Below are 26,257 nucleotides of genomic sequence, written 5' to 3' on the forward strand. Positions count from 1 at the left end.
TCATATGGATGCACAAAAAGCATCTAGTAAAATTTAACATTCTTTTATGATTAAAAAAATGTTTAACAAATTAGGAATAGAATGAAATTACCTCAATATAATAGTATGAAATTACCTCAGTATAATAAAGGCCATACATAAAAATTCCATAGCTAAAGTCATACTCAATGATTACAAATTGAAAGATTTCATGCTAAAATCAAGAACAAGACAAGAATGTCCACTCTTATTACTTCTATTCCACATAGTACTAAAAGTCCTACTGTAGAGAGAGTAAAAAGTATAATAATTGAAAAAGTAAATATCTCTTTGCATACCACATGACATTATCTATAACATACTCTAAAGACTACACACACACACACACACACACACACAGTTAAAACTGATAAATTCAGTAAAGTTGCAGGATACAATATCAACATGCAAAAACCAGTTGCTTTCCCATACATCAATGATTCAACTCCATGAAATGAAAATGTGGAAAACAATCCCATTTACCATAGCATCAAAAAGAATAATATATTTAGAAACAACTTTTACTAAGATAATGAAAGATATTTACACTGAAATCTATAAAACACTGATGAAAAAGAAATCAAAGACACAATAAAATGGAAAGACATTCCATGTTTATGATTTAGAAACTTTAACATTTTAAAAATATCTGAACTACCTAAAGAGATTTACAGATTCAATGCAATCCCAGATTCAATTCAAAATCCCAATGGAAATAGAAAAAATCAATTCTAGAATTCATATGGTAGCACAAAGGGCCAACTCCAAATAGCCAAAGCAATTTAAGAAAGAAGAAAGCTTATGACATCACATTCCCCAAATTGAGAGTATAACATAAAGGTACAGTAATTAAAACAGTATGGTATTGGCATAAAGATATGTAGGCCAAAGGATCAAATAGATAGCTCAGAAATAATTCCAGAATATATAGTCAACTGATCCTCAACAGCAGGCCAAGAATACACTACGGGAAACAAACAGTCTCTTTAACAAATGGTCTAAGCAAAAAGTGAAACTGTACCTTTCTCTTAAAACAAACACAATATCAATCCAAAAACACAGAACTGAAACTGTAAGATCTCCAGTAGAAAACATAAGAGAAGGCATTTAAGACACTGTTCTTGGCAATGATTTTATTATGTTATATCAAAAGCATAGGCAACAAAAGTCACATTAGACAAGTGTAACTAACAACTGTCGCACAGCAAAAGAGTCAGTACACTGAAAATATAGCCTAAGGAATGGAAGAAAATATCTGTAAACCACATATCTAATAAAAAATTAATTCCCCAAATATATGATGAACTCCTACAACTCAATAATGATGACAACAACAATCATAATAAAACCTAATAACCTGTTTTTAAAAGTAATAAAGACTTAAACATTTTTTGAGAGAAGACACAGAAACAGCCAACATTATCTATGAAAAGATGCTCAATGTCACTAATCAGGGAAATGCAAATTCAAAACATAATGAGTTTTCACCTCACAGCTATTAGAATAGCTGTTATCAAAAACCAAAAAAATTAAATACTTGTTTGCAAGAATATGAAGAAATCGGAACCCTCGCGCACACAGTTGGTAGGAATGCAAAATTTGCGGTTGTTGTGGAAAACAGTACGAAACTTCCTCAAAATTTTAAAATAGAGCTACCATATACATTGGCAACAATCCTGTGTATTTATCCCAAAGGACTGAAATGATAATTCCCAAAAGATATTAGCACTGTCACATTCATTGCAGCATGATTCACAATAGGCAAGAATCAGATATACCCAACTATTTACCAACAGGTGAGTGAACAAAAAAGTGATATAATATATATATATATATCAGAATATTATTCAGCCTTAAAAGAGAAGGAAGTTCTGCCATGTGCAACAAAATGGACGAATGTTGAGGATATCATGCTAACTGAAGTAAGCCCGTCGCAAAAGGACAAATACCATTGATTTCCAATTATGTGAAGTAACTAAATTGTCAAACTTGTAGAAAAAGAGAGTTGAATGGTGAGTACAGGAGCTGGAGTAGGGGAAAGTGGAAGATTGATGTTGACATCAAATAATTTTTTTATGCAGGATGAGTAAGTTCTCGGTATCTGTTGTACAATAATGTGCCTAGAGTTAACAATCCTATATACTTAAAAATGTGTTAAGAGGGTAGATCTCATGTTAAGTGTTTTTACCATAATTTATTTATTTATTTTTTAAGAAAACAATCCCTAGGCAATGCTTCCTAAGAACCAAGCTGGATATGTATATATATAACACAATGATTTTTCCAATTATGGCTCTATTTGGTACAGGAAAGAAAATCAGTTAAAAATTAGGTTGCATTTTTTAAATGTTATAATGGCCTACTGTTTGAACTACCTGCATTGCTATTACTTGGGAACAAAATATAAATTCTTGGTTTTCTTCTAAAGATAATCTGGCGTATGGAAAGAGGTTAACAGTAAACACCATCAGGAGAAAACATCATTGAATACAATTTCTACATATTTCAGCTTTGGAAATTAAATTAACTCTAGCTTTTATACACACCACACCTTCCAAAAAGAAAGGAAAGTTTGACCATCAGGACTCAAAAAAAAAAAAAAAGAAAGAAAAAACAAGAGTGACAACTAGAGATGGGCGTTGGATTGAGATGAGCTGGCATTCTTCTTTTCATTAGTCTATAATACAAAACCTGAGTATATTAAGAAAGATCAAGTATATTCGAAGATAAAACTTGAGAAAGCTAATGCCAGTTTTAGGTCTTCCCAGAAAATTGGAGGCAATAAGATCCAAGTCTCATTAGCATTAGAATTGGAGAAGAGGAGAGAAAACTTCCTTCCTCCTTGTGACTAGGAGAAGAAGTAGTGGGCAGTAAGACTAGGTTTTACTAGTCTTACTAGTAAAATGTGGACTAGATTTCCTTCTTAAAATTGTCAGACAAGCAAGCAAGAATAATAATCTTGTGTATATGTCCCAAATAAAGAAGCTCTGGATGAGCGCCTAAAAGATTAAAAATGAAGTATAATGTACTGTATTTTAAAACAACTCAGAACCTTAGAAGGAACCAAAACATGTCAGGTTCCTTATATAACACTGCATACTACTTGCATGAAACCTATACAATCCTCCCATATAACTAATCATTTCTAGACTACTTATAATATCTAATATAATGCAAATGCTATGTAAGATTATGATGGAGCTGAAAAAAATTCCTATCACCTAGTGACGGTTTTCAGGCAACATGTTATGCAAATATTGGTAGCAATATTGGTGTAAACAAACCTGTTGAGCTGACAGTCTTATAAAAGTATAGTACATATAATTTTGTATAATACATAACACTCAATAATAACAATTGTTAGTGGCTTTTGTATTTACTCCACTATATTTTTAAATTTGATTTTATAGTGTACTCCTCCTACTTATATTCTTAAAAGTTAACTGTAAAATTAGCTTGGGCAGATCCTCCAGGAGATATTCTTGAAGAAAGCATTGTTACCATGAGATGACAGTTCCAAGCATGTCACTGCCACTTGAAGACCTTCCAAGGACAAGGGACAGGATGTGGAAGTGGAAGACAGTGATACTGATGAGTCTGACCTGTGTATGCTTTGGCTACCATGTGTGTTTGTGTCCTAATTTTTAAGAAAAAAAAATTGATTTTAAAAATCGAAAAAGCTTAGAAGATAATGACATAAAGAAAGAAAATATACACAGATATGCAACATTTGTGTTTCAAGTGAAATATTATTACAAAAAAGTTTTTAAAAATAAAAATCCATGTAGTAAAAATTTCCACTAAAGTTAATATGTTATTGAAGAAAGTAACATTTTCAAAATAAACTCAGTATAGCCCATGTGTACAGTGCTTATAAAGGCCACAGTGGTGCATGGCAATATCCTAGGCCTCAAATTTACTCACCATTTGCTCACAGACTCACCCAGAGCAACTTCCTCTAGGATCCAATCATGGTAAGTGCCCTCTACATGTATACCATTTTATAACCTTTAGTTTTGTATTTTTAGTACACCTTCTCAATGTTTCAATATGTTTAGACATAAAAATAATTATCATGTTTTATAATAACAGTATTCAGTATACTAACATTCTGTTCAGGTTTGCAGCCTAGGAACAATAGTATACAGCCTAGATGTGCAGTAGGCTTTATCATATGGGTTTCTGTAAGTGTGCTCTGTGATTTCACACAATGATGAGACCAGCTAATGATGCATTTCTATCACCTATCCCTGTCATTAAGCAATATATATTTATGCATGTAGTATCTGAAAAAAGATCTGATCTAGCATATATAAAGAACTCCTACGTATCAATAAAAAAATCAACAAGTTTTCAATGAGCAAAGAGTTGAAAAACAACCTCATAAAAGGGGCCAGCTAAAGTTAAAATGAATGCCAATAATATCAAATTTTGATGAGGTTGTGGAACAACAGAGATTCTCATACATTGATGATAGGAGTAAAATTGGAAAACTGTTCGTATCTTCAAAAGTTACATACCCTATGATACGAAAGTTTTACTCTAGGGAATATGTCTAACATAGATATGAGTGTATATGATACCCAAAGTACATGTATAAAATTGTTCATAATGCCTTTAATCATAATGGGCCCAAATTGAGAATATTCACCACTAGCAATTACAGTGATAGCTGAACTTTATCTGAGCTCCTGGAACAGGAATAACATTTAGAAATACTCTTATTCTTTTCTGTTACATGAAGCATCATCTTACTGCAAACAATTATCCTTCCCCAGATTACCTAGATGAGGCCAGCAGGTGGTCTCCTTGTCCACCTAAGGCAAAACCAGACGCAGAGCCTCCAAACTCCTGCATGGTCTCATCTATGGTAGCTTAACTGTTTGTTCCTGTGGACCAATCTGAATGAAATGCTCATCAACTTCACTTGATCAAATTTGACTTAGGCTTCTTTCTCATGGTCCCCTCAATTTTCTCGGACCCACTGTTCAGTCATGCCACATGTTCATCCCATTTCCCAACTCTCAGTTCCTCCAAGCCTTGTGTGTTCTTATAAGAGAGAAGAAGCCTTTTCTGCTAATCTTGGAGAGGCTTACAGGTCTGACAGTTGGAACATTCTCCCTACTGCAACACTCTTTTCAAATAAAGCCCCTCATCTGTATCTGGATTTGTTTTTTCATTCGACAATAAAATGGGTAAAGATAGTATCTAAACACTAAAGAGCAATGAGAAGGGCCTGACCCCTGCTACACAGCCACAGGGATGAAATCTCACAGACAAGATGTTGAGCAAGAGGGCACATTCAAGAGTGTCTACAGTTATCATTCCACTTATTTGAAGGCCAAGAAGAGGAAAACTCAATCTAACACAATCAAAATCAAGAGCAATTTACCTTTGGAAGGAGGTATTAACTGGAATATGGCATGTGGGAATTTTCTAGAGTATAGAAGTGTTCTATATGTTTGTCTGAGTTGAAGAATCATGAGCTAAATGGAAAAAGTCATTGAATTAGTCACTGAACTATACTATTAAGATTTGCATACTTTGCTGAATGTTATAGCTCAATTTTAAGGAGAGTTTAAAAAATCAGGTAGACAGAATTTGGTATTTTACTGCATAATCCATCAAAATACTCTATTAAGAAGAAAAATAGATGACTATGTAATTTACAGCTAGCATTTGTGGTGAATATACACTGTGTATTGTACAGTTAGAACTAAAATAATAGTAATGTTTTAATTCTTAGGTTGGGTAACATGTACATAGTGTTTATTTTATTATCATTTTTTGAATTGCACATCATTATTATATATCTATTTTTCTATATAGTTTTATAGTAATTTTTTAAATTGTTGGCATATCACTTCAGTCTTCCTAATCTATAGACCGAAGGCAAGCTTTCTTTGTCACCTAACAGGAAAAAAAAAAAAATACCTAGCTCGACTGCCTTGGGAATGAAGCATATCTCCTCTGGAAACAGAGTTTGGATTTGAATCCTAGTATACTACTGACTAACAGTGTAGCTTTGGACACTTAATCTCTGTGCCTTAGTTAGCTCATTTGTAAGTCGAGATAATAATCTCAGAAAATCAGTTATTCACAAAAAAAATTTCCATAATTAAGTTAAACAATGTATGTGAGGAGATTAGAATAGCATCTAACATTTGTATGATAAACAATTCACAGTAATACCAAGAAGAGAAATTTATGTTCCAAAAGTGAGATCTCAGAAAAAAACTATCAAGATCCAATTTCTTGAGAGTTCTCAATATATGGTTTGGTTAAGTATAATTTTTTTACATAAATATATACTATATATCCATACTATATTCCTACAGTAATTTCACTGTTCTCTAAAAATTGATGGGATCAAGTTTTAAAAGGGAGTATTTTCCTTGCCACTATAAACAAAAACTGAAAAAGAAGAAATTAGGTAAAGAGAGGATGGGATTTGAGAACTGAAATGAGTAATTTAAATTTCACAGCCCCTTGAGCAACTCATTCCGAAGGACGCTGCAGATAAAGTTGCTTTTCCTCCTGTCCAGGAACCTAATGAACCTAATGAAAAAGCCCTAAAATACCACCCCTAATACCTACTCTGTTGGCATTCACCACTCTTTGCAGGTGATCTTCATATAATTTCACATGTGTAACATTATTTGTAACAGACAAGAAAATAATCTCTTTTGAACTGTTAACTTCATTATAACAACCACAGGCCCACCTGTCTGAAAAAAAATGACCTAAATCCTCAACAAAAAAACCCTATAGCAAACAGAGGAGACAAATGTGGTTGTGATTCTCAGTGAAGACCTGCCATCTTGAATACAGATAATGATAAGCCTCTGTGTTCCTATCAACCATTGTCTAGAAACCAATGTCCCCTTTGACTGAATAAACTAGAACCTATAGGATTTAGTTATAAAGGAATTCTGTTTTCCCCCAGAGCCATCCCAACCTGCTCTGCAAGCTGGTACTTGTCAATACAGTTGGATGACATCTCCTACCTACGGACTTCATAACGTTTCCAGTCTCTCATGAGAAAAACAGTTCCTCCTGGCACTTTCCGAACCACTTAAGATTGCCACGCCATAAGTCAGATGTGCACACCTGGTAATAATAAAAACTCTTGAGTCTGATTCAATAATGAAATCTCCTTCCTTCTCAGCCAGACCTTCCAGAGACAGGGAAGCTGCCTTGGGACTGGGGGCGTGGCTGGTGTTCCCTCTGTTCACCTGCCTTGATAATTTACAGTATCTTTGTGCTTTCTCAAAATCCCTCTTCAAGAAGCTCAAAATTCAGTTACCAAAGCCCTTTTTTCCTTTTTTTTTTTCTTTTTTTCTTTTCTTCACAGCTAATTCCAACCTTCAGCTGCAGGCATTCTGCAGTCCAGAGACTATGGCAGTCACTGTGGGGCTCCACCACCCTCGTTGGCTCTTTAAGGTAAAGATTCTTTGTTTCCTACTTCAAGCTGACACTTTACTTATTTGATCTCTCACTTTCTGGGTCTCTCTCCTGTGATCTAAATCTGAGCTACAGTAAATATTCAAGTGCTCCTTTCCCTGACAGAAAACATTCCCTTCCCACGGCAGCCCTCTTCTGTCTGCTTCATTGCTTTCTAGTTTACAGTCACAGGCTGCCTTTGACCTCTCCAGTGTGGATCAGATACCAGCCCTCAATGAGCATCCCCCCAAAACAGGAGGAGATACAATTCTGCCTTTAAGTCCCTCTCATTAGGTTTGGGGAAAAGGAAAGGCACTTTCCTCCCATTCCCATGACTGATAGTACGAAAACAACCACAGCATTACCAGAATCTCCTCCAAAGAATGTCTCCCACTTGGTCTCTCCAACCTTATTCCTTTTAGGCCACTGGAGTCAATTCTGCACTAAAGGAAATAAAGCCAACTTTCAGCTTCTATGCAAAAAAATTTTGTGGCATGACTTACATAAGAGATCAGAATCCTGATATCGTAGGATATCAGGGGTTATCGTAGGGGTTCCTAGTTCTGTTATTTTATTCTTGACTTTAGGATTCAGCCATAACTGAGAGTGAAAGAGTCTCCTTTAATTTTTTAATATACTAAGTTAACTTTTAACTGATTTAAGTGGTAATTTAAACAGAAAATAGAACTAGTAAATGCACATCTTGCTCAAATACATTGACTACATAAGTAACATGAATACAAAAGTTTACTTGAAAATTATGTATAAGTAATTGTATTAGAACATTTTGTGTTGCTATAACAAAATACTTGAGATTAGTTACTATATAAAGAAAATAGGTTTACTTAGGTTTAAGCTCTGGCAGTCCAGAAGCATAGCACCAATGTCCTGGTCCCCATAGCTAAACCACAACATGGCAGAGAAACAGAAAGGGAACTAGTCATGCGCAGAAGGAGCCAAACACATCAGGGAGCCTCCCTTTATAAACCTGTTTTTATGAGAATTAACTCACTCTGCAAAACCAGTATTAATTCCTGCAAGGGTGGTGGTCCCATGACCTGATTCCCCTATGCTATGCAAAGCCATTTAAAAGTTGTACTATGTAAACAGTACTACCATGGAGACTAAGTTTTAAGTACCTAAACTCTTGGAAGACACATTCAAACAATGTCCAGACCATAGCAATAATTAGGGTGTTCCTTAATAGCAAAAAATCAGTGATCATGTCTGTATTTGGGAATCTGGAAGGACTTAGCATAAAGACAAAAGACTTTCAAATACATAAGGTTATGGTAAATAAATGTAGCTATGCATATATTTTGAAGTAGAAACTTAGGAAATTTCACATGAGCTAATATTTTAAGAGTTATGAACATTATGTGTTTTAGATTTAATAACTTGTGTTTAATTAAGGTTCTTTGTTCTAACCAATTGTTTCATCAATAATTGTTCATTTCTACACAGAGCTTTAAAAAGTCTCTATGTGAAAACCTAGATTCCTGATAGCTAAGCTATGGAATCAGCCTAAATGCCAAACAACAGATAAATGATAAATAAAATGTGATAGATATATGCAATAAAATATAATTTTCCCATAAAAGTATGATATCATATTATTCGTGGCAAAATAGATGGAACTGGAGGACATCATGTTAAGTGAAATAGGTTAAATGGAGAAAGATAAATTCTACATGTTCCCTCTCATGCATGGATGTTAAAAAATTCCAATATATTGGGACTGGAGTTATGGCTCAGTGGTAACGCACTTGCCCAGCATGGGTGAGGCACTGGGTTCGATTCTCAGCACCACATACAAATAAATAAAATAAAAGTCCATCAACAACTAAAAAAATATTTTAAAAAATTCCAATATAACATATAACAGTCATTACTAGAATGGGAAGGGAGGAGGGGAGGGATAATAGGTTTCCAAACACAATTGTAGAGACATACGAAGTCCTAGTGTTCTACAGAAAAGTGGAGGTCTATAGTTCACAATAACCTATTACATGTTCCTTGAATAAGTGAAAAAGATGAGTTTGAAGTCCTCCAAAATAACAATGAACAGGAGCTGGGAAAAATATTACCCTGATTTTATTGGTACCTATTGTAAAGCATCGCATGCATGCTTATGTATATGTGTACTGAGCCCCATGAATATGTACAGTTATTTTGTGTTAATCAACATTTAAAAACATGTTTTAGGATATGGAAATGTTCACTATTCTTATTTGATCACTACCTACCATATAAATATAATGAATTATCACATGGCATTTCATAAATTTATAAAATAAAATAATAAGTTCTCAAAGAAAACCTAGCTTAACTTCTGATACAAAGAGTTCGTATCTTAGAAATCTTATTCCTTTCCCTGCAAAGTCACTAAGAATTTTATCTGATATCCATAAGGAGATCTTAAGACAATTAAGATTCCATTCAAGCAAGCTTTTTCCCCTAAGATTTCATATACTACTAAAAGGTAATTCATAAATACTTCTTAGAAATTGGCCTCCATAAGTAATCTGAAGCTCCATACACTAATCTGGAACCTGAGCCGAATGAGGAGCCACAACCAGTTATCTATGATTTGGCAGAAGGATCAATAATTAAAACCTACACAGAATTTGCAGAGCCTTTGTGCTTATATAATTGAGCCTTAAAAGAAAACATCTGATATTCTATTTTTTATCAGAACATTTGACTCTTACAACCACTCAAGTAAGGCATTTTGCTTTGAATGTATGTTCTAATTAAATGCTAGAGTTGGAAGGTGCTGCTAACATGCTATCATATGAAATTTCTCATTATATTCCCCGACTTAATATGGCTTTTAAACAAAACAATGGATAATATAATTTTTCTCTATCATTGTGAATCTCATGATAAGCTGGAAAAAGAGAAGAAAATGCTACTCAAGGTCATACTTTCCAGTTGTCTGAGAATCTCTGCCATTGTGGAATCACTCCAGAAATTGTCTCTCTTTCTTGCATCATAAATTTTCCCTCTCTACTAGAACATTTTCATCACCTTATAAAAAATATGCTTTATTATCTCTCATCTGTTAAAAACCTGTCCGATGATCCTACCTCTCCTTCAACTATGGCCAATTTTTCTGCTTTCGTTTACATCAAAATCCATCAAACAAATGTTAATACTACAGTCTCTGTTTCTTCTCTTTGCAATATCTTTTGAATTTGATCTACTAAGACTTTTGTAACCACCACCTATATAAACAATCCTTGTCAAGGTCACACATGCTGTCAAACTCCAAGGCCAATTTCCAACCTTAGCTCTCTTGACCTAACAAGTATCTAATATTGTTGACCCCTAACATGTTCTTAACTTCACTTGAATTCCTAGTAAAAGACCTCACACTTTTATTCCTGATCTTACTTCCTTGATGTTTCTTTTCATTTTTCTTTGCCTGTTCTTCATTTCCACAACCTGTTCCCAAATAATTATTTCTCATATACCTTTGCATTTCTAGTTAATTTACTTTCTAAGCAATCTCATCAGGTCTCACAACTTAACTCTCAAAACTTATGCCTGCTGCTTGCACCATTTTCCAGAATTTCTGACAACTAACTGACATTTCCTTTTTGATATCTAATGGATACCTCAAACTTCAAAACTAAACTCCTGGTTTCCCTCATCTCCTACCTACTTTTACTGCAATACATTTCATACTTTGCTTCCTTAAATGCACACATGCTCTATGAAGAAGGAAGGCATCAGATGCTTTTTCTTGACCACAGTAGCTCAGGGTGACTTCTTATTTATAAAACTCCCATTGGTAGTCAACTCTCAAATTGACTACTTTAATCAAACTCATCATTATTTTTTATTGGTGAAATATATACACATGAAGAGGAAGATTATAAGATTGTATGTTCAGAAAGTAATATTCTGTTATTTAAAAAGAACTTCAATGAACTTTAAATTTCAGTAAAAGGCTATAAGTAAGCCCACATGTTGCTTGAAAATGATAAAAATAAACAAAGGCCAAATGACAATGAACATGAAAAATTTGTTCCCATTAGTGAAGGTAGTAACTAAATAAATATAAACACAGTGGCAAGAACATTAATGAAAAAACTTGGATAAGGAATGAAAAGAACAAAGACTGACTGCCAAATGTGCCACTAATCAGATATTTTCCCCATAATTAGTTTTTCTATCTTTACAAATAATCTTAAGTAATGGCAGAAGAATGAGACTAAAAGTACTATTTAAAATGCAAAACTCCTTTGGCCTCTTTAAAGGAAACTCTAATATAACAAAGATAGGTAATCCACTTTGTAGAACTTTTGCAGTTTAGAAAATACTCTCAAATATAATTTCAAACTACACAGTTTGAGAATTCTGTGAAATAGATAAAGATGATCATTTCCATTTTGCAGATAAGAAAATGGAGATCTGAAGAGGCAAAATGATAGCTTATTCAAGGTCACAAGTGCATATAGTAATTCATTCTAAAACAGACGCCAGGTCTCTTCTGACTCAAGACAGCACTGTTTCCACATATTAAAACTGCAGAATAAATGTTTTCCCCAATGACACTGAGAAATTCATAAAATCATATTGCTAATGCCTTTAGTTTATGAATCAGGACCCAACAAAGATTATATGAGGAAACACAATAAATCCTTAGCAGAGTAAATGGGAGCTCTATTCCTTGAATTTTGTGGTCCATTGATTATCCCTCTGTATTAATTCAACTAATTTTACTTGAAATTTATCAATATTAATGTGATATATTTTTATATTTTTAGCACTCATTTTGTACAGATTAAATGGCAGGAAGTTCATACAACAGATAACTTTTGTTTGGCACTAGAAGGGTAATGAGGGGTGCAACAGAGTAAGAGAAAGGGATCAGGCAAATGGCTAGAAAAAGTTACAGAATGCACAACAGAATGGGCTCACCAAGAGGGGGCCATACAGGGATACTAAGAAGTGCTGCATGGCAAAATATGATGGAAATGCAGAGAAGAATGGGAAAGAAACTTGAAGGCTAGCCCAAAGCAGGGAATAAAGCATCAGATACATACGAAGCATCACAAATAATGTTGACACAAAAGAGTAACAGTTCTTAGAGTGAGGAACACCAACCCCTGAGCTATCCAAGACACTCCCAGTCAACAGAATCAAAATTATTTTCATAATAAAATAAAATATTATTTACTTTTTCAATATGTTGACATTTACCCTGATGGTACAAAAACAACTGATAGAGCAATAGGACAAATCAAGAAAACAATACTTATATGTCTAAATGTAACTGTATTCCTTACCACCACATATCCACAGTAATATCCAAGCAAAAAATTGAAGACAGTGTTCCTAAGCAATGTTACTAAGAAATAAGTTTAAAAAAATTATTAATTTTGTGGAATTCTGAAACTTATATCAACACTTTTTAATATTCTGCATGGTAAAATGTGGAATATCCAGACACCATTTCTGCTGCATTCCAAATTATGATAATTTTTTTCTGAGAAAAGTACAGTTGAGTGATTACTTAACATCAGAAATAAATAGGTACTCCTCAGGAAAGTCCATTTTCATGGAGCATCATAGAAAAACTATAATAATTCGGATATAAATATTTGGGCAAACTTCTTGTAAAAGTGAATGAAAGGAGCTTGTACTTTTGGGAAAACAACCGAAAGTTATTTGCTTTCAGTGACAGAATCTGAATTTCCAAACAAAAATATGAATTTTAGAGAAAATAATTGCCACCATGATTTTGACAGTTTCTCAATATTTACAGACTAATTCCAGTGAGATAGGCAGTATTATAAGATGAATGTGACTTTTTTGATGTTGTATAATAAAATATGTCAGCATTTGGAAGATTTGCAAAAAATAAACCCCAGCAAACCAATATTTTCCAAATGTCCAGTGCATGATGTTATAAAATCACTTTTGAACAAAAGAAACCATTCAATGTGCAAGAGAGAACAGTGAATTTCAATGAAACAGAACAAAACGTTCACTCATCTGATTTCACATTCACATTGCAACCCTCTTTTAGGGAACTATCACTTGTTAAACTTTGGCATGACATTAAAGAACATTCACAGTTATGAAAAGGCTATTAAAACATTCTTCCCTCTTTCAATTATATGTCTGCATTAGGTCATACTTTCTTCATATACTTCAACCAAAACAATCTATCATAATGAACTGAATACAGAAGCAGATGAGAATCCTTCCATCTTTCAGGAAGCTGGTCATTAAACCGATGAATAAAAAAGCCCCTTCTTTTATTTTATTTCTTTGGATTTTGAAAATATAATTTATTTTCATAAAATAAGTTATTCATGTTAGTATTTAATGGATACACTTATTTTCAGTGGTTTGGCTTTGGTTTATGGTGTGTGTGTGTGCGTGTGTGTGTGTTGTGTGAGGGTAAAGCCAGGGACCGCTGCACGCTGTGCAATGATCTATCCTGAACTACAACCACAGCCCTTAAATATTTTAGTGAATAAATATTATTTAAAGTTGATGCTCTATTTGTAATAATAGTGAATAAATATTATTTAAAGTTGATGCTCTTTGTAATAAGGTAATATAAATAGATACAACCCACATACGCTAGAGCTCTTTGTGTCCTTAAAAATGTACGAGATTATATATTAGATGTATTATATAAAGGGTTCCTGGAAATAATTGAGGTCCACTGCTGTAGAGTATCAACCTGTGGAGAGGACAGGATGGAGATCAGGAGTGTAGGTACGTAACTGCAGTAACAGACTCGGGGTGAAATGTTAGGGCCTGATGAAGACAACAGCAGTAGGGATGGGGAGAAACAGCCAGATGCAAGAGTCATTTCTGAGCAAGAATCAACAGAATGAGTCATGATGAGATGATAAAGATAAAAGGACATAAAAGAACTGAGGATGATTCTGACATTTTTCATGAAAGCCTGGATACAGAGCCAGGGAACTCAGAAACAGAGCCAGCTTAAGATGTTTGATACCTTAACCTTGAGGTCCAAGAGGAAGATGAAGATAATGGCCTGGAAATCACAAGAGTAGTTACACATAGAGGTGAACATACAGGCATAAACACTGACATGACTGGAAATTACTAAGAGGAAAACTGATGAGTAAGAGACTAAAAGAAACAAGCACACAATATCTGCTAAAACTCAAAGTTTCCGGACAAGAAAGACAGAGGAACAGTCAGTGAAGATGAAAATTAGTTCCAGTCAGAGAGGTAGAAAAATGACCCAGAAATGACCAAAATTCTTGAAGTATAGGTAGAGCAGATAAAATAGGGGATTATTTCAGAATGGAGACGATAGTATTTCTTATCAAGTAATAATAAAAACTTGAAGAAAGTCACTAGATTTATTTAAAAGGAATCAGATAAATGTCTTTATCAAAAGGTACAGCAGAGACAGTAATCAGTATTAATAGATGAATAATTAAAAAGCACATAATGCTTTATTTGTTTTAAAGATCATGCATGGCTTTTGTAATTTAAGGAACTTCAACTAATGGAAAGAATACTGAAGGAGAACTAAAAAAGTGCAGGCCCTTTTGGTTCAAAAAAATAGAGCAATTAACAGACCAGGGCAAGTGAATGAAATAGGAATATAAAAAACTACATATTTTTTTCTGGCAAGAGACCCTTCAGTATGTTTGCAAGTCCTTAAGGGGAAAAACTACCAAATAGTGTAACAAAATTAAAAACATGAGAGGCCTGGGGTAAGCTGATAAGAGATGACGCAGGAGAGAATGGAGGAGATGGGACCTAGGGCTTTGACCAAAAGAAGTTCTTCTTTTCCTTTTCTCCTAAGGTAACAGCAGAGGAGAAAAAGAAAAATATTGTTACATTTGTTAGCTTTGGAGTAAAAACAGATACCAGCTGAGTTCCTGCTCAAAGACTTTTCTTCTTTTTCTTTGAAGTAAAAGTTAAAATTTCATGCTAAGACTGATAGGGCTGGGGCTGAAAGTGCATGGTCAGAGAAAACAGAATTGCTATGGGAAAAGAAAGAGGATTATGGAACCATAAGAAAGACCCAGCCAAGAAGAGAATAGCACAAAACAATTAATAATGATTCTAAATGAGAACATACACACTTGTAAAATTAAATTTAAAAATGTTATATTCCAGGAAGGTCAAAGCAGAACATATAGATGATAATAAAGAATGCTGCATTATGACCTTCAGATGACCTTGTCAGCCATGTCTATGGTCCGAGGTATCACTGAGAGTTAAATTCTGATGCAAAGAACATCACTCATCTCCTCATTCATAGCTCAATCTTTCCTATGAGGTTATTCTCAGGAATCAGGAATTGAAGCAGTTAACTTCCTGAATGATCATGAGTTCCTACTATTGTATCCTTACCTGAGCATTAATAAAGGTCAGACATTTCAAGTTATCCAACATATTCTATTAATGACTTAGTAAGCATTTTACTGTTATTCCAATCAGAGCTCTAGAAATATTATTTCATAGTTACATTATTACTCAGAGGAAATATTCATATATACATAAATTTGAATAATTTACTTTATGAATTCAAAGTGTAAATGTCCATGGTAAAGGAACTTACTTAAAGAGTTCTCAGCTCTCTGTAAAGGGCAGTCACATGTCTCTTTTAGGCAGTAGCCCATAAAGAACACAGGAGACTTTTATAAATGTACTCTATTCTTTGCAATATCACAGAAATTATTAGCCTCCAGAACAACAAATAAATAGCACAGACATCTTAATTTGTGAAAATGCAGTCAGCTAAGAAGGTAGGTAATTCAACTGACACATGCATTATTCTACTTTGGAATCCTTATAAAAACCTACATTTGGTAAATCAACTCTAAAATTAGATCCCTTTGCAATTAGCTTGGTTAAGAAATAGAATTTTGAGTATTTTTTTCCAGGATTGACTGGTTCAAAATTGGAAAACAAAATAGACTGACAAAAATGCTCAAAAACAAGCATAAAAATAAATTTATATCATAAACAGTATAGTTGCCATGAATGAATAAGGGAAATTAAGAAACTACTGAGATCACACTTTTCACTGTACAAGGCAGACCACTGAGACCCAGATAAATGAAATGGCTCACAGAATGTCATAAGTCAATCAAAACAGTGCTAACTGAGATGTGGCAGTATTCTTTCTGTTCTATTACAATTCTCATCATAATTTAGTAAGTAGATGCATAAGGTTAATATTAAACTGTACAACTTTAGAAGTATTACTTTTAAACAGTCCCAGTGAGCCACTGACCCATCAAAAAACAATTTATGATTTTTTTTCTATATAATCAGTTACCCATTTGATTCCATTTGATTCATCAAGCATGAATAGAGCTCATATACACAGAATTTTGAAACAGGCAGCATATATAACTCTCTCACCTCAAATATTTACAACATAGTTAACTAATACCAAGTACAGTTCAACTAGAAAACGAAGGACATTGTCACATAAAGAATTAAATAATAAAATATCAAAATATGCAATATGGACAAAAAGGGTTTTGGTAAACTGTGGGTTACTGAACTTAAGACCAGCAAGAGGGAAATGCAAACAGTATAATAAGGTGGATAATAATGAGAAAAGAAAAAAAGAGGGTGAATAACTGGGAAAATGGTGTAATGAAAATGCTTAAGATGATAAGAAGAGATGCACTAAAGAAAAACTTGAACATGATGATCTTGGAGATCATTTTAAGAGAAGGGGAAAATTCCACTTAAGTTTCATGCTTGAGTAGCTGATGAAATGAGGATGCCAATTTCAAAACCTGGCAAATTAATTGGAAAGGGGATTATCATTAAAATAACAGCTTGCCATTAAAGTGCGATTGTTCAATAGGTAGTAAGAAAATACAAAACCGAACATTAGCAAAAAATAAAAAACTTGATCTAGATAAGTATTAATAACAATATAGGCAACATTCATTTGTATCTATTTTATAGATTATCTATATCTTTTCCCAATCAGTCTTTCATCTTTGAGCCAATATAACTGTATCAAGCATTTCTATGAGGAAGCAAGAAATTGGTATTAACTTGAAATTCATTTAGTCTGTTAAATAATACTAGATAGAACAATCAGAACAAGAAGATGACTGACACAGTCCTGAGATAACACATAATGGCTTTGATAAATCATTAATCTTCCCCTCCCACAACATATAGACCTCAAGTGCACACATACTATCATTAAATGGCACAATATCTCTGTGCAGTAGACAAAAAATTCTCATAACAGATATCAAACACCTTTAAATACATACACCATGTTTTTAGCTTATGAACAAACTACTATAAATAAGTCACATTTTTCCCAACTGCATATAGAATCCAACCCAAAAAAAAAAATGATTATGTCCACAAGTTTTAAAGGTACAGCGCCAACAGTTTGGAGGAAAGGTGATTTAGAAGATAAGATAAATACACACTAACATAAAAACACACTGATATAAAAGCATCATTCATGTTTGAGAGCTTATTAAGCTCCTCATACCTAAGATAGAGTATGAGCCAAAAATGAGAGCGATTTGGGAGGAGAAATTTCAAACACATCTTGTAAACATATTAGTTGCACTTATCATAAACTAGCAGACGTCTGCAATCTGAACAATCCTCAACAAAAGGGAAAAGTTTCCCCTAGCTCAGTGATGGCAAAAATGATGCCAAGACATTGCACAGCCTGGACAAGTTCAGTATTAAAAAAGTGTTATGTCTACTATGAGCAAAAACAAAAACAGCAAAGTGTTCCTGGAGTTTTCTGATGTTATTGTTGAGACCATTCTGTTCTGGTTTTTATTGCTGTTATTCAATCAAACGTTCTGAAACTATATTTTGGTATGTTGTGGCTTAATATGTAATATACAAACAAATACAAACGCATATTATTATGCCTTCTTATAAATTATGGTAGGCATTGATTAGATCATTTATATTTGTCATCCTCTGATGATTATTTCTCAAGAGGTTTAGTAGCTTGACACATTTTTTCTGACTTAAGTCAGTAAAGTAGAAAAGATTTTTCTGAATTCAAAAGAGGCATTTTTTAAGAACTTGATTATTCACGAAATTTCAAGAAGAAATTCTGTCACTGAGGATTACTAAATCCTTATTATTAACACATGACCAAGATATATTTATCTTAGGTAGTAGAGCTTTCCATGCTGATGCACCAAAAATAAAGGCAGATCAATTTAAATAAGTGAATCCAGCTAAAATTTGTTTAAAAAAAATAACGACTTTTTACAGGTCATTTTGCTATTGGACAATCATAAGGCTGTAATCAATTTTAATGTTACAATCACAGAATCTTAAAAATCTCACAAACTGAAATGGCCTTAAATATCAACATCCAGCCTAGCTACTTATCCAATGTTCAATGTTTCTCTAAAGCATTTCTGCCAAGTCTGAGTGGCTCTAGTAATAGGGACTTCACTACCTCCCTTTCTACTCAACTGTATTTTGTCAGATCTCTATGAGAAAGTTCTTAATTTGGAGCCAAAAATCTTTCCCTGTAGCTTCTATTCATTAGTCCTGGTTTCAATTGTGGTACCAAGTCAAAGTCTACTTTCTGAGCTCCATTACACTTTTTTCAAAAATTTGAAGACAACTATCAATTATCTCAGGCCTTTCAGCTCTTCCTAATGTGGCATGATTATAGTTACTTATATCATTCTTATTTTTCTTTCCTGAAAATACTGACTAGAAGTGCAGAAATCCCTATTACTTTTGCTTTAAATCATCCTAGTAAGAAAATCAATATACTTAACATGGAATTATTAAAATAGAAACACTAACTTCTTTCTTAAGTATTACACATGTACAGACACATTCATTTGTGTCATTATTACAATATCTAATATTTTTCTAAATGCACTCTGCTAAGCTATTTAAATCCATTCTATTCTTTCACAGTGATGTATGGAACAAAGTATAATTTATATTTCAATCTTATTAAACCTAGCCTGTCACATTAGCCCTTCTGGATCATAATGGTTTCCTAATTCTGCCTAACATATTCACTACATATCCCAAAATCAAATATCCTCATTTTGGATGAGTATTTCCTTTGTAAAATTTTATTTTACTCATTGGTAAAGTATATTTAATGATGAGACCAAAATTCTACCAGGTAACATAATCCAGAATGAAGATGCCCCACTAATCACATACTTGTCAACATACAGCTTTCTTTATATTGAGATTATATTTCTAAATATTATTCATAAGGATCATGAGTTACTTTTAAGTGACTTAACAAAAACCAGATATAATGACTTAACAACAGGTAGTCAAAGATCTTTTGGTTTTAAAGCCTTTTTGGGGGAGGAATACTAGGGATTTAATCCAGGGACACTTTACCACTGAGCTACAAATCCAGCCCGTTTTATATTTTAATTTGAGACAGGGTTTCGCTAAGTTGCTTAGGTCCTTGCTCAATTGCTAAAGCTGTCCTCAAACTTGCAATCCTCCTGTTTCAGCCTCCACAGTTGATGAATTACAGGTATACCTCACCATGCCTGGAGGTCTTCAGGTTTTTACTGAGCCTTTAAACAAATTTTATTAGATGTATATTTTGTGTCAGGCACTACACTGTTCTTTGGTGATTAAGACAAATAAGACGCTGATGCTAAGGAATTTAAAATCTAATGGGGAAAACAGACAATTACAACTTATGATTACCATAAAATACTATAAACATGAGAGGAAATCAGAGAACTTTGGAGGTATAGAATGTGATTATCTAAATCACACTATCAAAAATTAGGAAAGGGGACTGAAGGTTAGCACAATGGTACCGCACTTATACAGCATATATGAGGCCCTGAGTTTAATCCGCCAGTACCTCAAATTAAAAACAAACAAAAAACAATTAGGAAAAGTTTTCCAAAGGAGGCAACAGAGTTCAAGTTTGAGTCTGAGGTCATAATGAGACAGTCAGATTAACATGTTGGATGTAATGTAGTAGGTCCTTAGAGAGCTCTGGGCTGGACATATAGGCTTAGGAATCAATAGTGAATAAATCACAGTAATAACCATGAACTTGAATTTGGAAAAGATCACTGAGGCAAGAGAAAGAGGCAAAGCACTGGTACAACAAAGAACAATGGGAGATGTAAAATATCAAAATAGACAAGACATGGCTCATGTGTATGCTTCGTAAGACAGGGGCCAGGATAGAGGAGATACTATTGTATCTCAGATACCAGATCAAGAGCCTTGTGAGTGGAGCCAAGAAATCTGAACCTCATCCAGAGAGCTATGCAGTCGCTTTACGGATCTCAACATTGGAATAGCCTAAGTAGATTTAAGATTTGGGAAATATGCTGCAGAGTCAGGTTGGGATATGAGTTTAATGGAAGAAAATAAGAAGCACCGAGACTAAAAAAGGGTCCACCAAAGAGGGTGGAAAGTAGTAATTAAAGCAATGTGTACATGGAAATGGAAATGAAGGAGATTTCAGAGATGGTAAAGATTCTGCATTTGGGCTGGGGTTGTGGCTCAGTGGTAGAGTACTTGTCTGGCAAGTGTGAGGCACTGGGTTTGATCCTCAGCACCATATAAAAATAAATAAATAAAATAAAGCTATTGGATCCATCTAAAACTTAAAAAAAAAAAAGACTCTGGATTGACAACTCTGCATGACTGCTAAATTTGAGAAGCTTGAATACAAAGAGAAGGTCTATAGTGATCCCCAGGATTTTAGTTTAGATGGCAAAGGCAGGAGGGTGCCATTTTGTAAGAAAGGGACTATTATGTTAGGAGTGGTGAGGAAGAGTTTTGAATTCACACTTGTTCACGTTGAATTCAAGGTCATGATAGTCAGGATAAACAGGTGTAACACTCTTCAGAGAGATCTAGACACAGAGACTTAGGAGTTAACAGGAAATTATGGCAGTTTCAGCTATGAATTTGGACAAAGTCACTGAGGTAGAAGAGAAAAGCAGAGGAAAGACCAATGTTACTAAAGTCAACATCAACTTCAAGCTGAAAATAAAAAAGTAATGGTACCCAAGGAGTTATGTAAAATATATTTACAAATTTAAATTTTCTTATTTGTTAATCCATATTAATTTTCTAAAACTTTGGAAGTAAATTTATCACTTATTTTATCAAGCCTAGTATTGCTGCTTCACTTACATATCAAAAAAAAATAACATCAATTTATGATTTTCTAGTGCTCCAAAACAATATGGGTTTAAAAAGTAAATTTAAAAAGCCAGGACAGTTTCTGATCTGACTCAAACTCTCTCTCTCTCTCTCTCTCTCTCTCTCTCTCTCTCTCACACACACACACACACACACACACACACACATAGTCCATTTGTATATGTAAGTCTCACTGTTGTAAGATACATGGTAATTCTAAGACTTGCTGTTACAATTTTCATAAAAATCCAATCATGACTTTTGATTTAGGCAGGGCACAGGGAGAAGAACAGAGCCCTGTCATCTTCATCACATAGGGAAACCTGACTGACCTAAGAGGACTTAAGTCCACACATGGAATCATCATGATAACAAAGCATTTACCAGAGTTGGTGTCAGTATGTCAGCCTTAATCAAAAAAAGGTTACTTTAAAGAATCTCTAACATGAACATGTGTCCTTTAACTAGGGAAGAGTTATACCTGACAACATCCACTTCCCTCAAATGTTCATCTCTTGGTTATGGCACAAAAACTGCAACAGTGAAGGAGGGTAATGGTTGCAAAATGTGGTTAACCCTGAACCTGCCGCCACTATCCCCAACTGATATTCAACTGGGCAGATGGCCAAGGAGGGACGTGTATAACTCAGGGACATGATGTCAGACATCTAAATATTTGGCCCTGACATCATACTGTTAAATAAATAGAAGTATCAAAGGTGAAATTCAAGAAATATCCTTTAATAAAGAGCTCTGCTAAATGCTAGGCTTTATGTCTCCATGATGCTGACTCCAGACTCTTAATCTCATATAACTACATAAATACCAATCGCAGAATACCAATACCAATGTGCCTTCTTTACAAAATATACTTCCCCAAATATACTCTAATTTTTTGTTTGTTTGTTTTGGGGTACTAAGGATTGAACCCAGGGACACTTAACCACTGAGCAACAGAGCAACATCCCCATCCCTTCTATTTTTATTTTGATACAAGGTTTCATTAAATTGCTTATGGCCTCAGGAAGTTGCTGAGACTGGCCTGGAACTTGTGATACTCCTTCCCCAGCCTCCCAAATTCCTGTAATGAGAGGAGTGTGTGACCACACCCAACACCCTAATGCTTCCTACAGAACATCAATAAAAGTATAATAGAAAATATTTAAGTAATAATGATGCTGCAATAAAAAGTTGTCTATGATCAATGTAACATTTAAGAAATCTTAATTGAAAAATGACCTGTAATAGCAAATTAATTTCTATTCCAGATCACTGCACATGTTGCATTAGTTGTGAAAAACACATTACATTTTGTGAAAGTTATTTATGTATATCCTGTTCAACTGTTCTAACTAGTGAATAATATCTGCCTTTATTAATCAGTAATATTAGCTTTTTCTATAAAAGTAGAGTCTAAAATGCAAAATATTGTCTTTTGTAGGGTTGGATTTATATGGTAAATGAAGTAATATCACATTTAATGACAAGCTTTTTGGAAAATATCCTAATTTCCTAATATTTAATTGCCTTTACTAAAATAGAAACTTCATTTACCATATAAATTTTCTTCTTTCATATATTAATATAAACTAAAAGGATTTTGAAATCATAGATTGGCTATCTGATTTTTAAGGAACACGCATTTTAAAATATGTTTAAGTATTTTTAAATCACCTTTTTAAATTAGTGCTTATCAAAACGTGAGATCTCAGTATCTAGTTTAAGTTGCACACATAAGAAAGCAATAGTAAATTTTTTCTTACTAAAGGACATATAAAAATTATATAAATTCATGGCACCAACGAAACTTTATAAAATTTTAACACAGAGAATTAGGTATCACATTCTAAACCTCATTTCACACTGTCATTTTTTCATATGAAAAGTTTGGCAGACGTGTATTTTAATAAACCACCTTGCTCTTATCACAAATGCATTAAAATGTCTTTATGTAAGAATATAAGACATGAAGAACATACGATGGGCATAGGTACTGCTTCTTTTTCCCCTTTCCTTTCTTTGAAGACTTTTCTTTAGAATAGACTTCTTCAACCCACAAGGAAATTAAAATAAAAAAGGCTATTGCCAATAAAAACTTCATCTTGAAAGGTTAATTTCAGGAGCTGGATCTATAAAAGAACAAGAAAATGTTTACATTTATAAAGCAAATGATAAATATATAATGGTCCCCTTAAGAATTATGATCCTTAGTACCCACAGGGCAAATACATTTGTATATCAAATCCTCATTGCTCAATCCCACATGGTTACATATCACTCTATATTTAAAGTCTCTTTTATATGGTAGTAGTAAAGTCTGTTTTTATATAGTAGTAAAAGTCAGTTGAAATAATGATATATACAAAATAAGATTCCAATGAGGTATAATAGGTTACTATGTAAAATTTCCACTCTAGGGTTATATAAAATTGTAAACTGATATTGAATTGAACAGTATATAAAAAATGTTTAAGAAGATACCTAGGAGGATGCCTGACAACATTAAAATGGTTATTTCTGATTAGTACCTTTGAGGTAATTTTTGTTTTCTTTAAAAATGTCTATGTTGTTTGGATTTTGTATGTAAAGTTTTTCAAAAACAATAAAATATTTTAATTCTAAGTATTAAACAACTGAGATAAAGGAAAAAAATTAGCATCAAAGTTTCCTACTCTAAGTTCATTGTGTTTTTAGCTATACACATGAAATTTGCAAGCTATTTTTACCCCCAAAACAGTACATATTAGTTTGTTAGCTTTCTAGAACGCTTATGGGATACGAACATTCATCATCAAAAAGATTTCTCTAGAAATTGGAGGTAACATTACATGAAAGAATACAAGTGTGGTTACACTCTTCAAATAATCTTTTTAGCTACATTTTAATAAAGTGTTAATGCTCAAATGAGAATTAAATTCTTCCTAGTCTAATGCATCAAAAAAAAAAAACTTTAAGCATCTATTAACATTGGAATAGTTGAACCTCTTTTAGACTCTTTATTGTCAAATCATAAATTGTTCTCTCTCATTGTTTTCCGCAGAGTACAAGACTTGTCAGGTTCCTGAACACTAACTTAATTTCCATCTCACCCTCATAAATCTGCATCTTCTATGTCATGTTTTTCAACTCTTTTTCCCAGGATATTTTTTTTTTCTCTCTCTTCCAATGCAGGCCAGAAGGGCATCTCCCTTACACCTAACACAACTGAAGGACCTGGTGAGACCCACAGCAACTGATGGCTCTAAGTCAACGTATAGCCTTGAGTGCTCCCTTCCTCCATCCTACCCCAAGCATCTGCTTCCAGTCACTTTTGCCCCAGCAGCAGGTACTTGTCCACATCTTTCCCCCAAGAAAATGGTTCAAAGGGGAAGCAAGAGAAAAATTCCACACTGCTCTCAGGCTTCCTTCTCAGTCTTTCAAAAGAGACAGTGGCAATGACTGAAGGAATCCTCACAAATATAACTCCACCAGGAGCCCACCCCGCCAATCTTGCGTTCCCTAATTATCCGCGGCCCTCTGCGCACCTTCTTCCCCAGCGTCCCGGTGGACGCCACCGCATCGGTGACGCGGCTGCAGCGGCCCTGTGCCCTGTGCCCTGTGCCCCCCTCGGCTGGGCAGGCAGCGCTCTCCGCCTCCCGCTGCACGCCGCAGTGCTCCCCGCGCCCCCGCCACCCCAGGCTGGACCCGCTCTTTCCGCAGAGGCGTTAATTCCTGTTCCCAGACCCTCCGCTGCTGTCCCTGCCCATCCTCTCCTGCACCTCCCTCCTGGGTGAAGCCCCCGGCCCTTACCCGAGGCGCCCCTCCCGCAGCCGCCAGGCGAGATCGCGGCGGCCCGGGGCCGAGGTAGCGGTGGCGGCCGGGGTGCAGCGGGCGCAGAGCGGGGTCAGCTGCGTCCCCGCCGCCCGCGCGACCGCTGAGCTCGGCTGACGCGCCTGCTCGGGCCGCGGAGCGTGCGCTGTGGCGCGCCGCTGTCGGGACCGCTGCGGGGACCACGGGGGCCGCGCTGAAGCAGCACCGTGACGCGGGAGGGAAGAGGTATCCCGAACGCGCCAGGAAGGACGCGACACCTCCCCTCCGAGAGCCCTGGGGGGTTCTAAGCAGAGCGATTTTGTCGCTGCGCGTTTTAAAGGACTAAATAGGGTAGGGAGGGATAACCAGGAGGACAATGTTGGAACAAAAAGGAAAATAGTAATAATAATTATCCCTTTCTTGGGACTGGAATTATTTAAGGTCAGTTTTTGACCACTAGCAGGAAAAAGCATGATAGAATACAAACGACCTTCTTGGACCAAAAGGGCAAAGTAGTTTGTGTGATTTCATATTTGCCTGGAATCCTGGCATCTAAATCTCAGAGTGATGGCTCCAATTAGGAAAAGCCTGACCTTTATAAGCAAGCTTAAATTGATCAGAATTACTGGCACAATATAGCTATACGGGTAAAATTGCTTTTAAAATTTGTTACATAATTAGCAATTGTACCTAGCTTGGCGGTTTGAGAACATTGTTCACCCTTATTATCACATTTGGCCCAAAGGGTGGTCCTGGGCAAGTTTTTTGCCCCTTTTCCCATTTTACAGATGAATAAACCGAAGCTCAGAAATACTGAGAGACTGACTTAAGGTTAAAATCTTGAAAAGAATTTACCAGA

At 34.8% G+C, this 26,257-nt stretch overlaps 1 protein-coding gene across 1 annotated transcript in view; it reads right to left on the reverse strand.

The window, feature by feature from the left end:
• Glrb (glycine receptor beta) overlaps nt 1-23,710 on the reverse strand; it is an 83,923-nt gene extending 60,213 nt beyond the window's left edge. Inside the window, exon 1 of the mRNA XM_027926678.2 lies at nt 23,589-23,710. Within this exon, the coding sequence (XP_027782479.1) occupies nt 23,589-23,710 (122 nt within the window). The remainder of the gene's footprint in view (nt 1-23,588) is intronic.
• Between the last annotated feature and the right edge of the window lie 2,547 nt (nt 23,711-26,257).

Source organism: Marmota flaviventris, chromosome 7 (assembly GCF_047511675.1).
Source record: "Marmota flaviventris isolate mMarFla1 chromosome 7, mMarFla1.hap1, whole genome shotgun sequence".
NCBI classification, from domain to species: domain Eukaryota; kingdom Metazoa; phylum Chordata; class Mammalia; order Rodentia; family Sciuridae; genus Marmota; species Marmota flaviventris.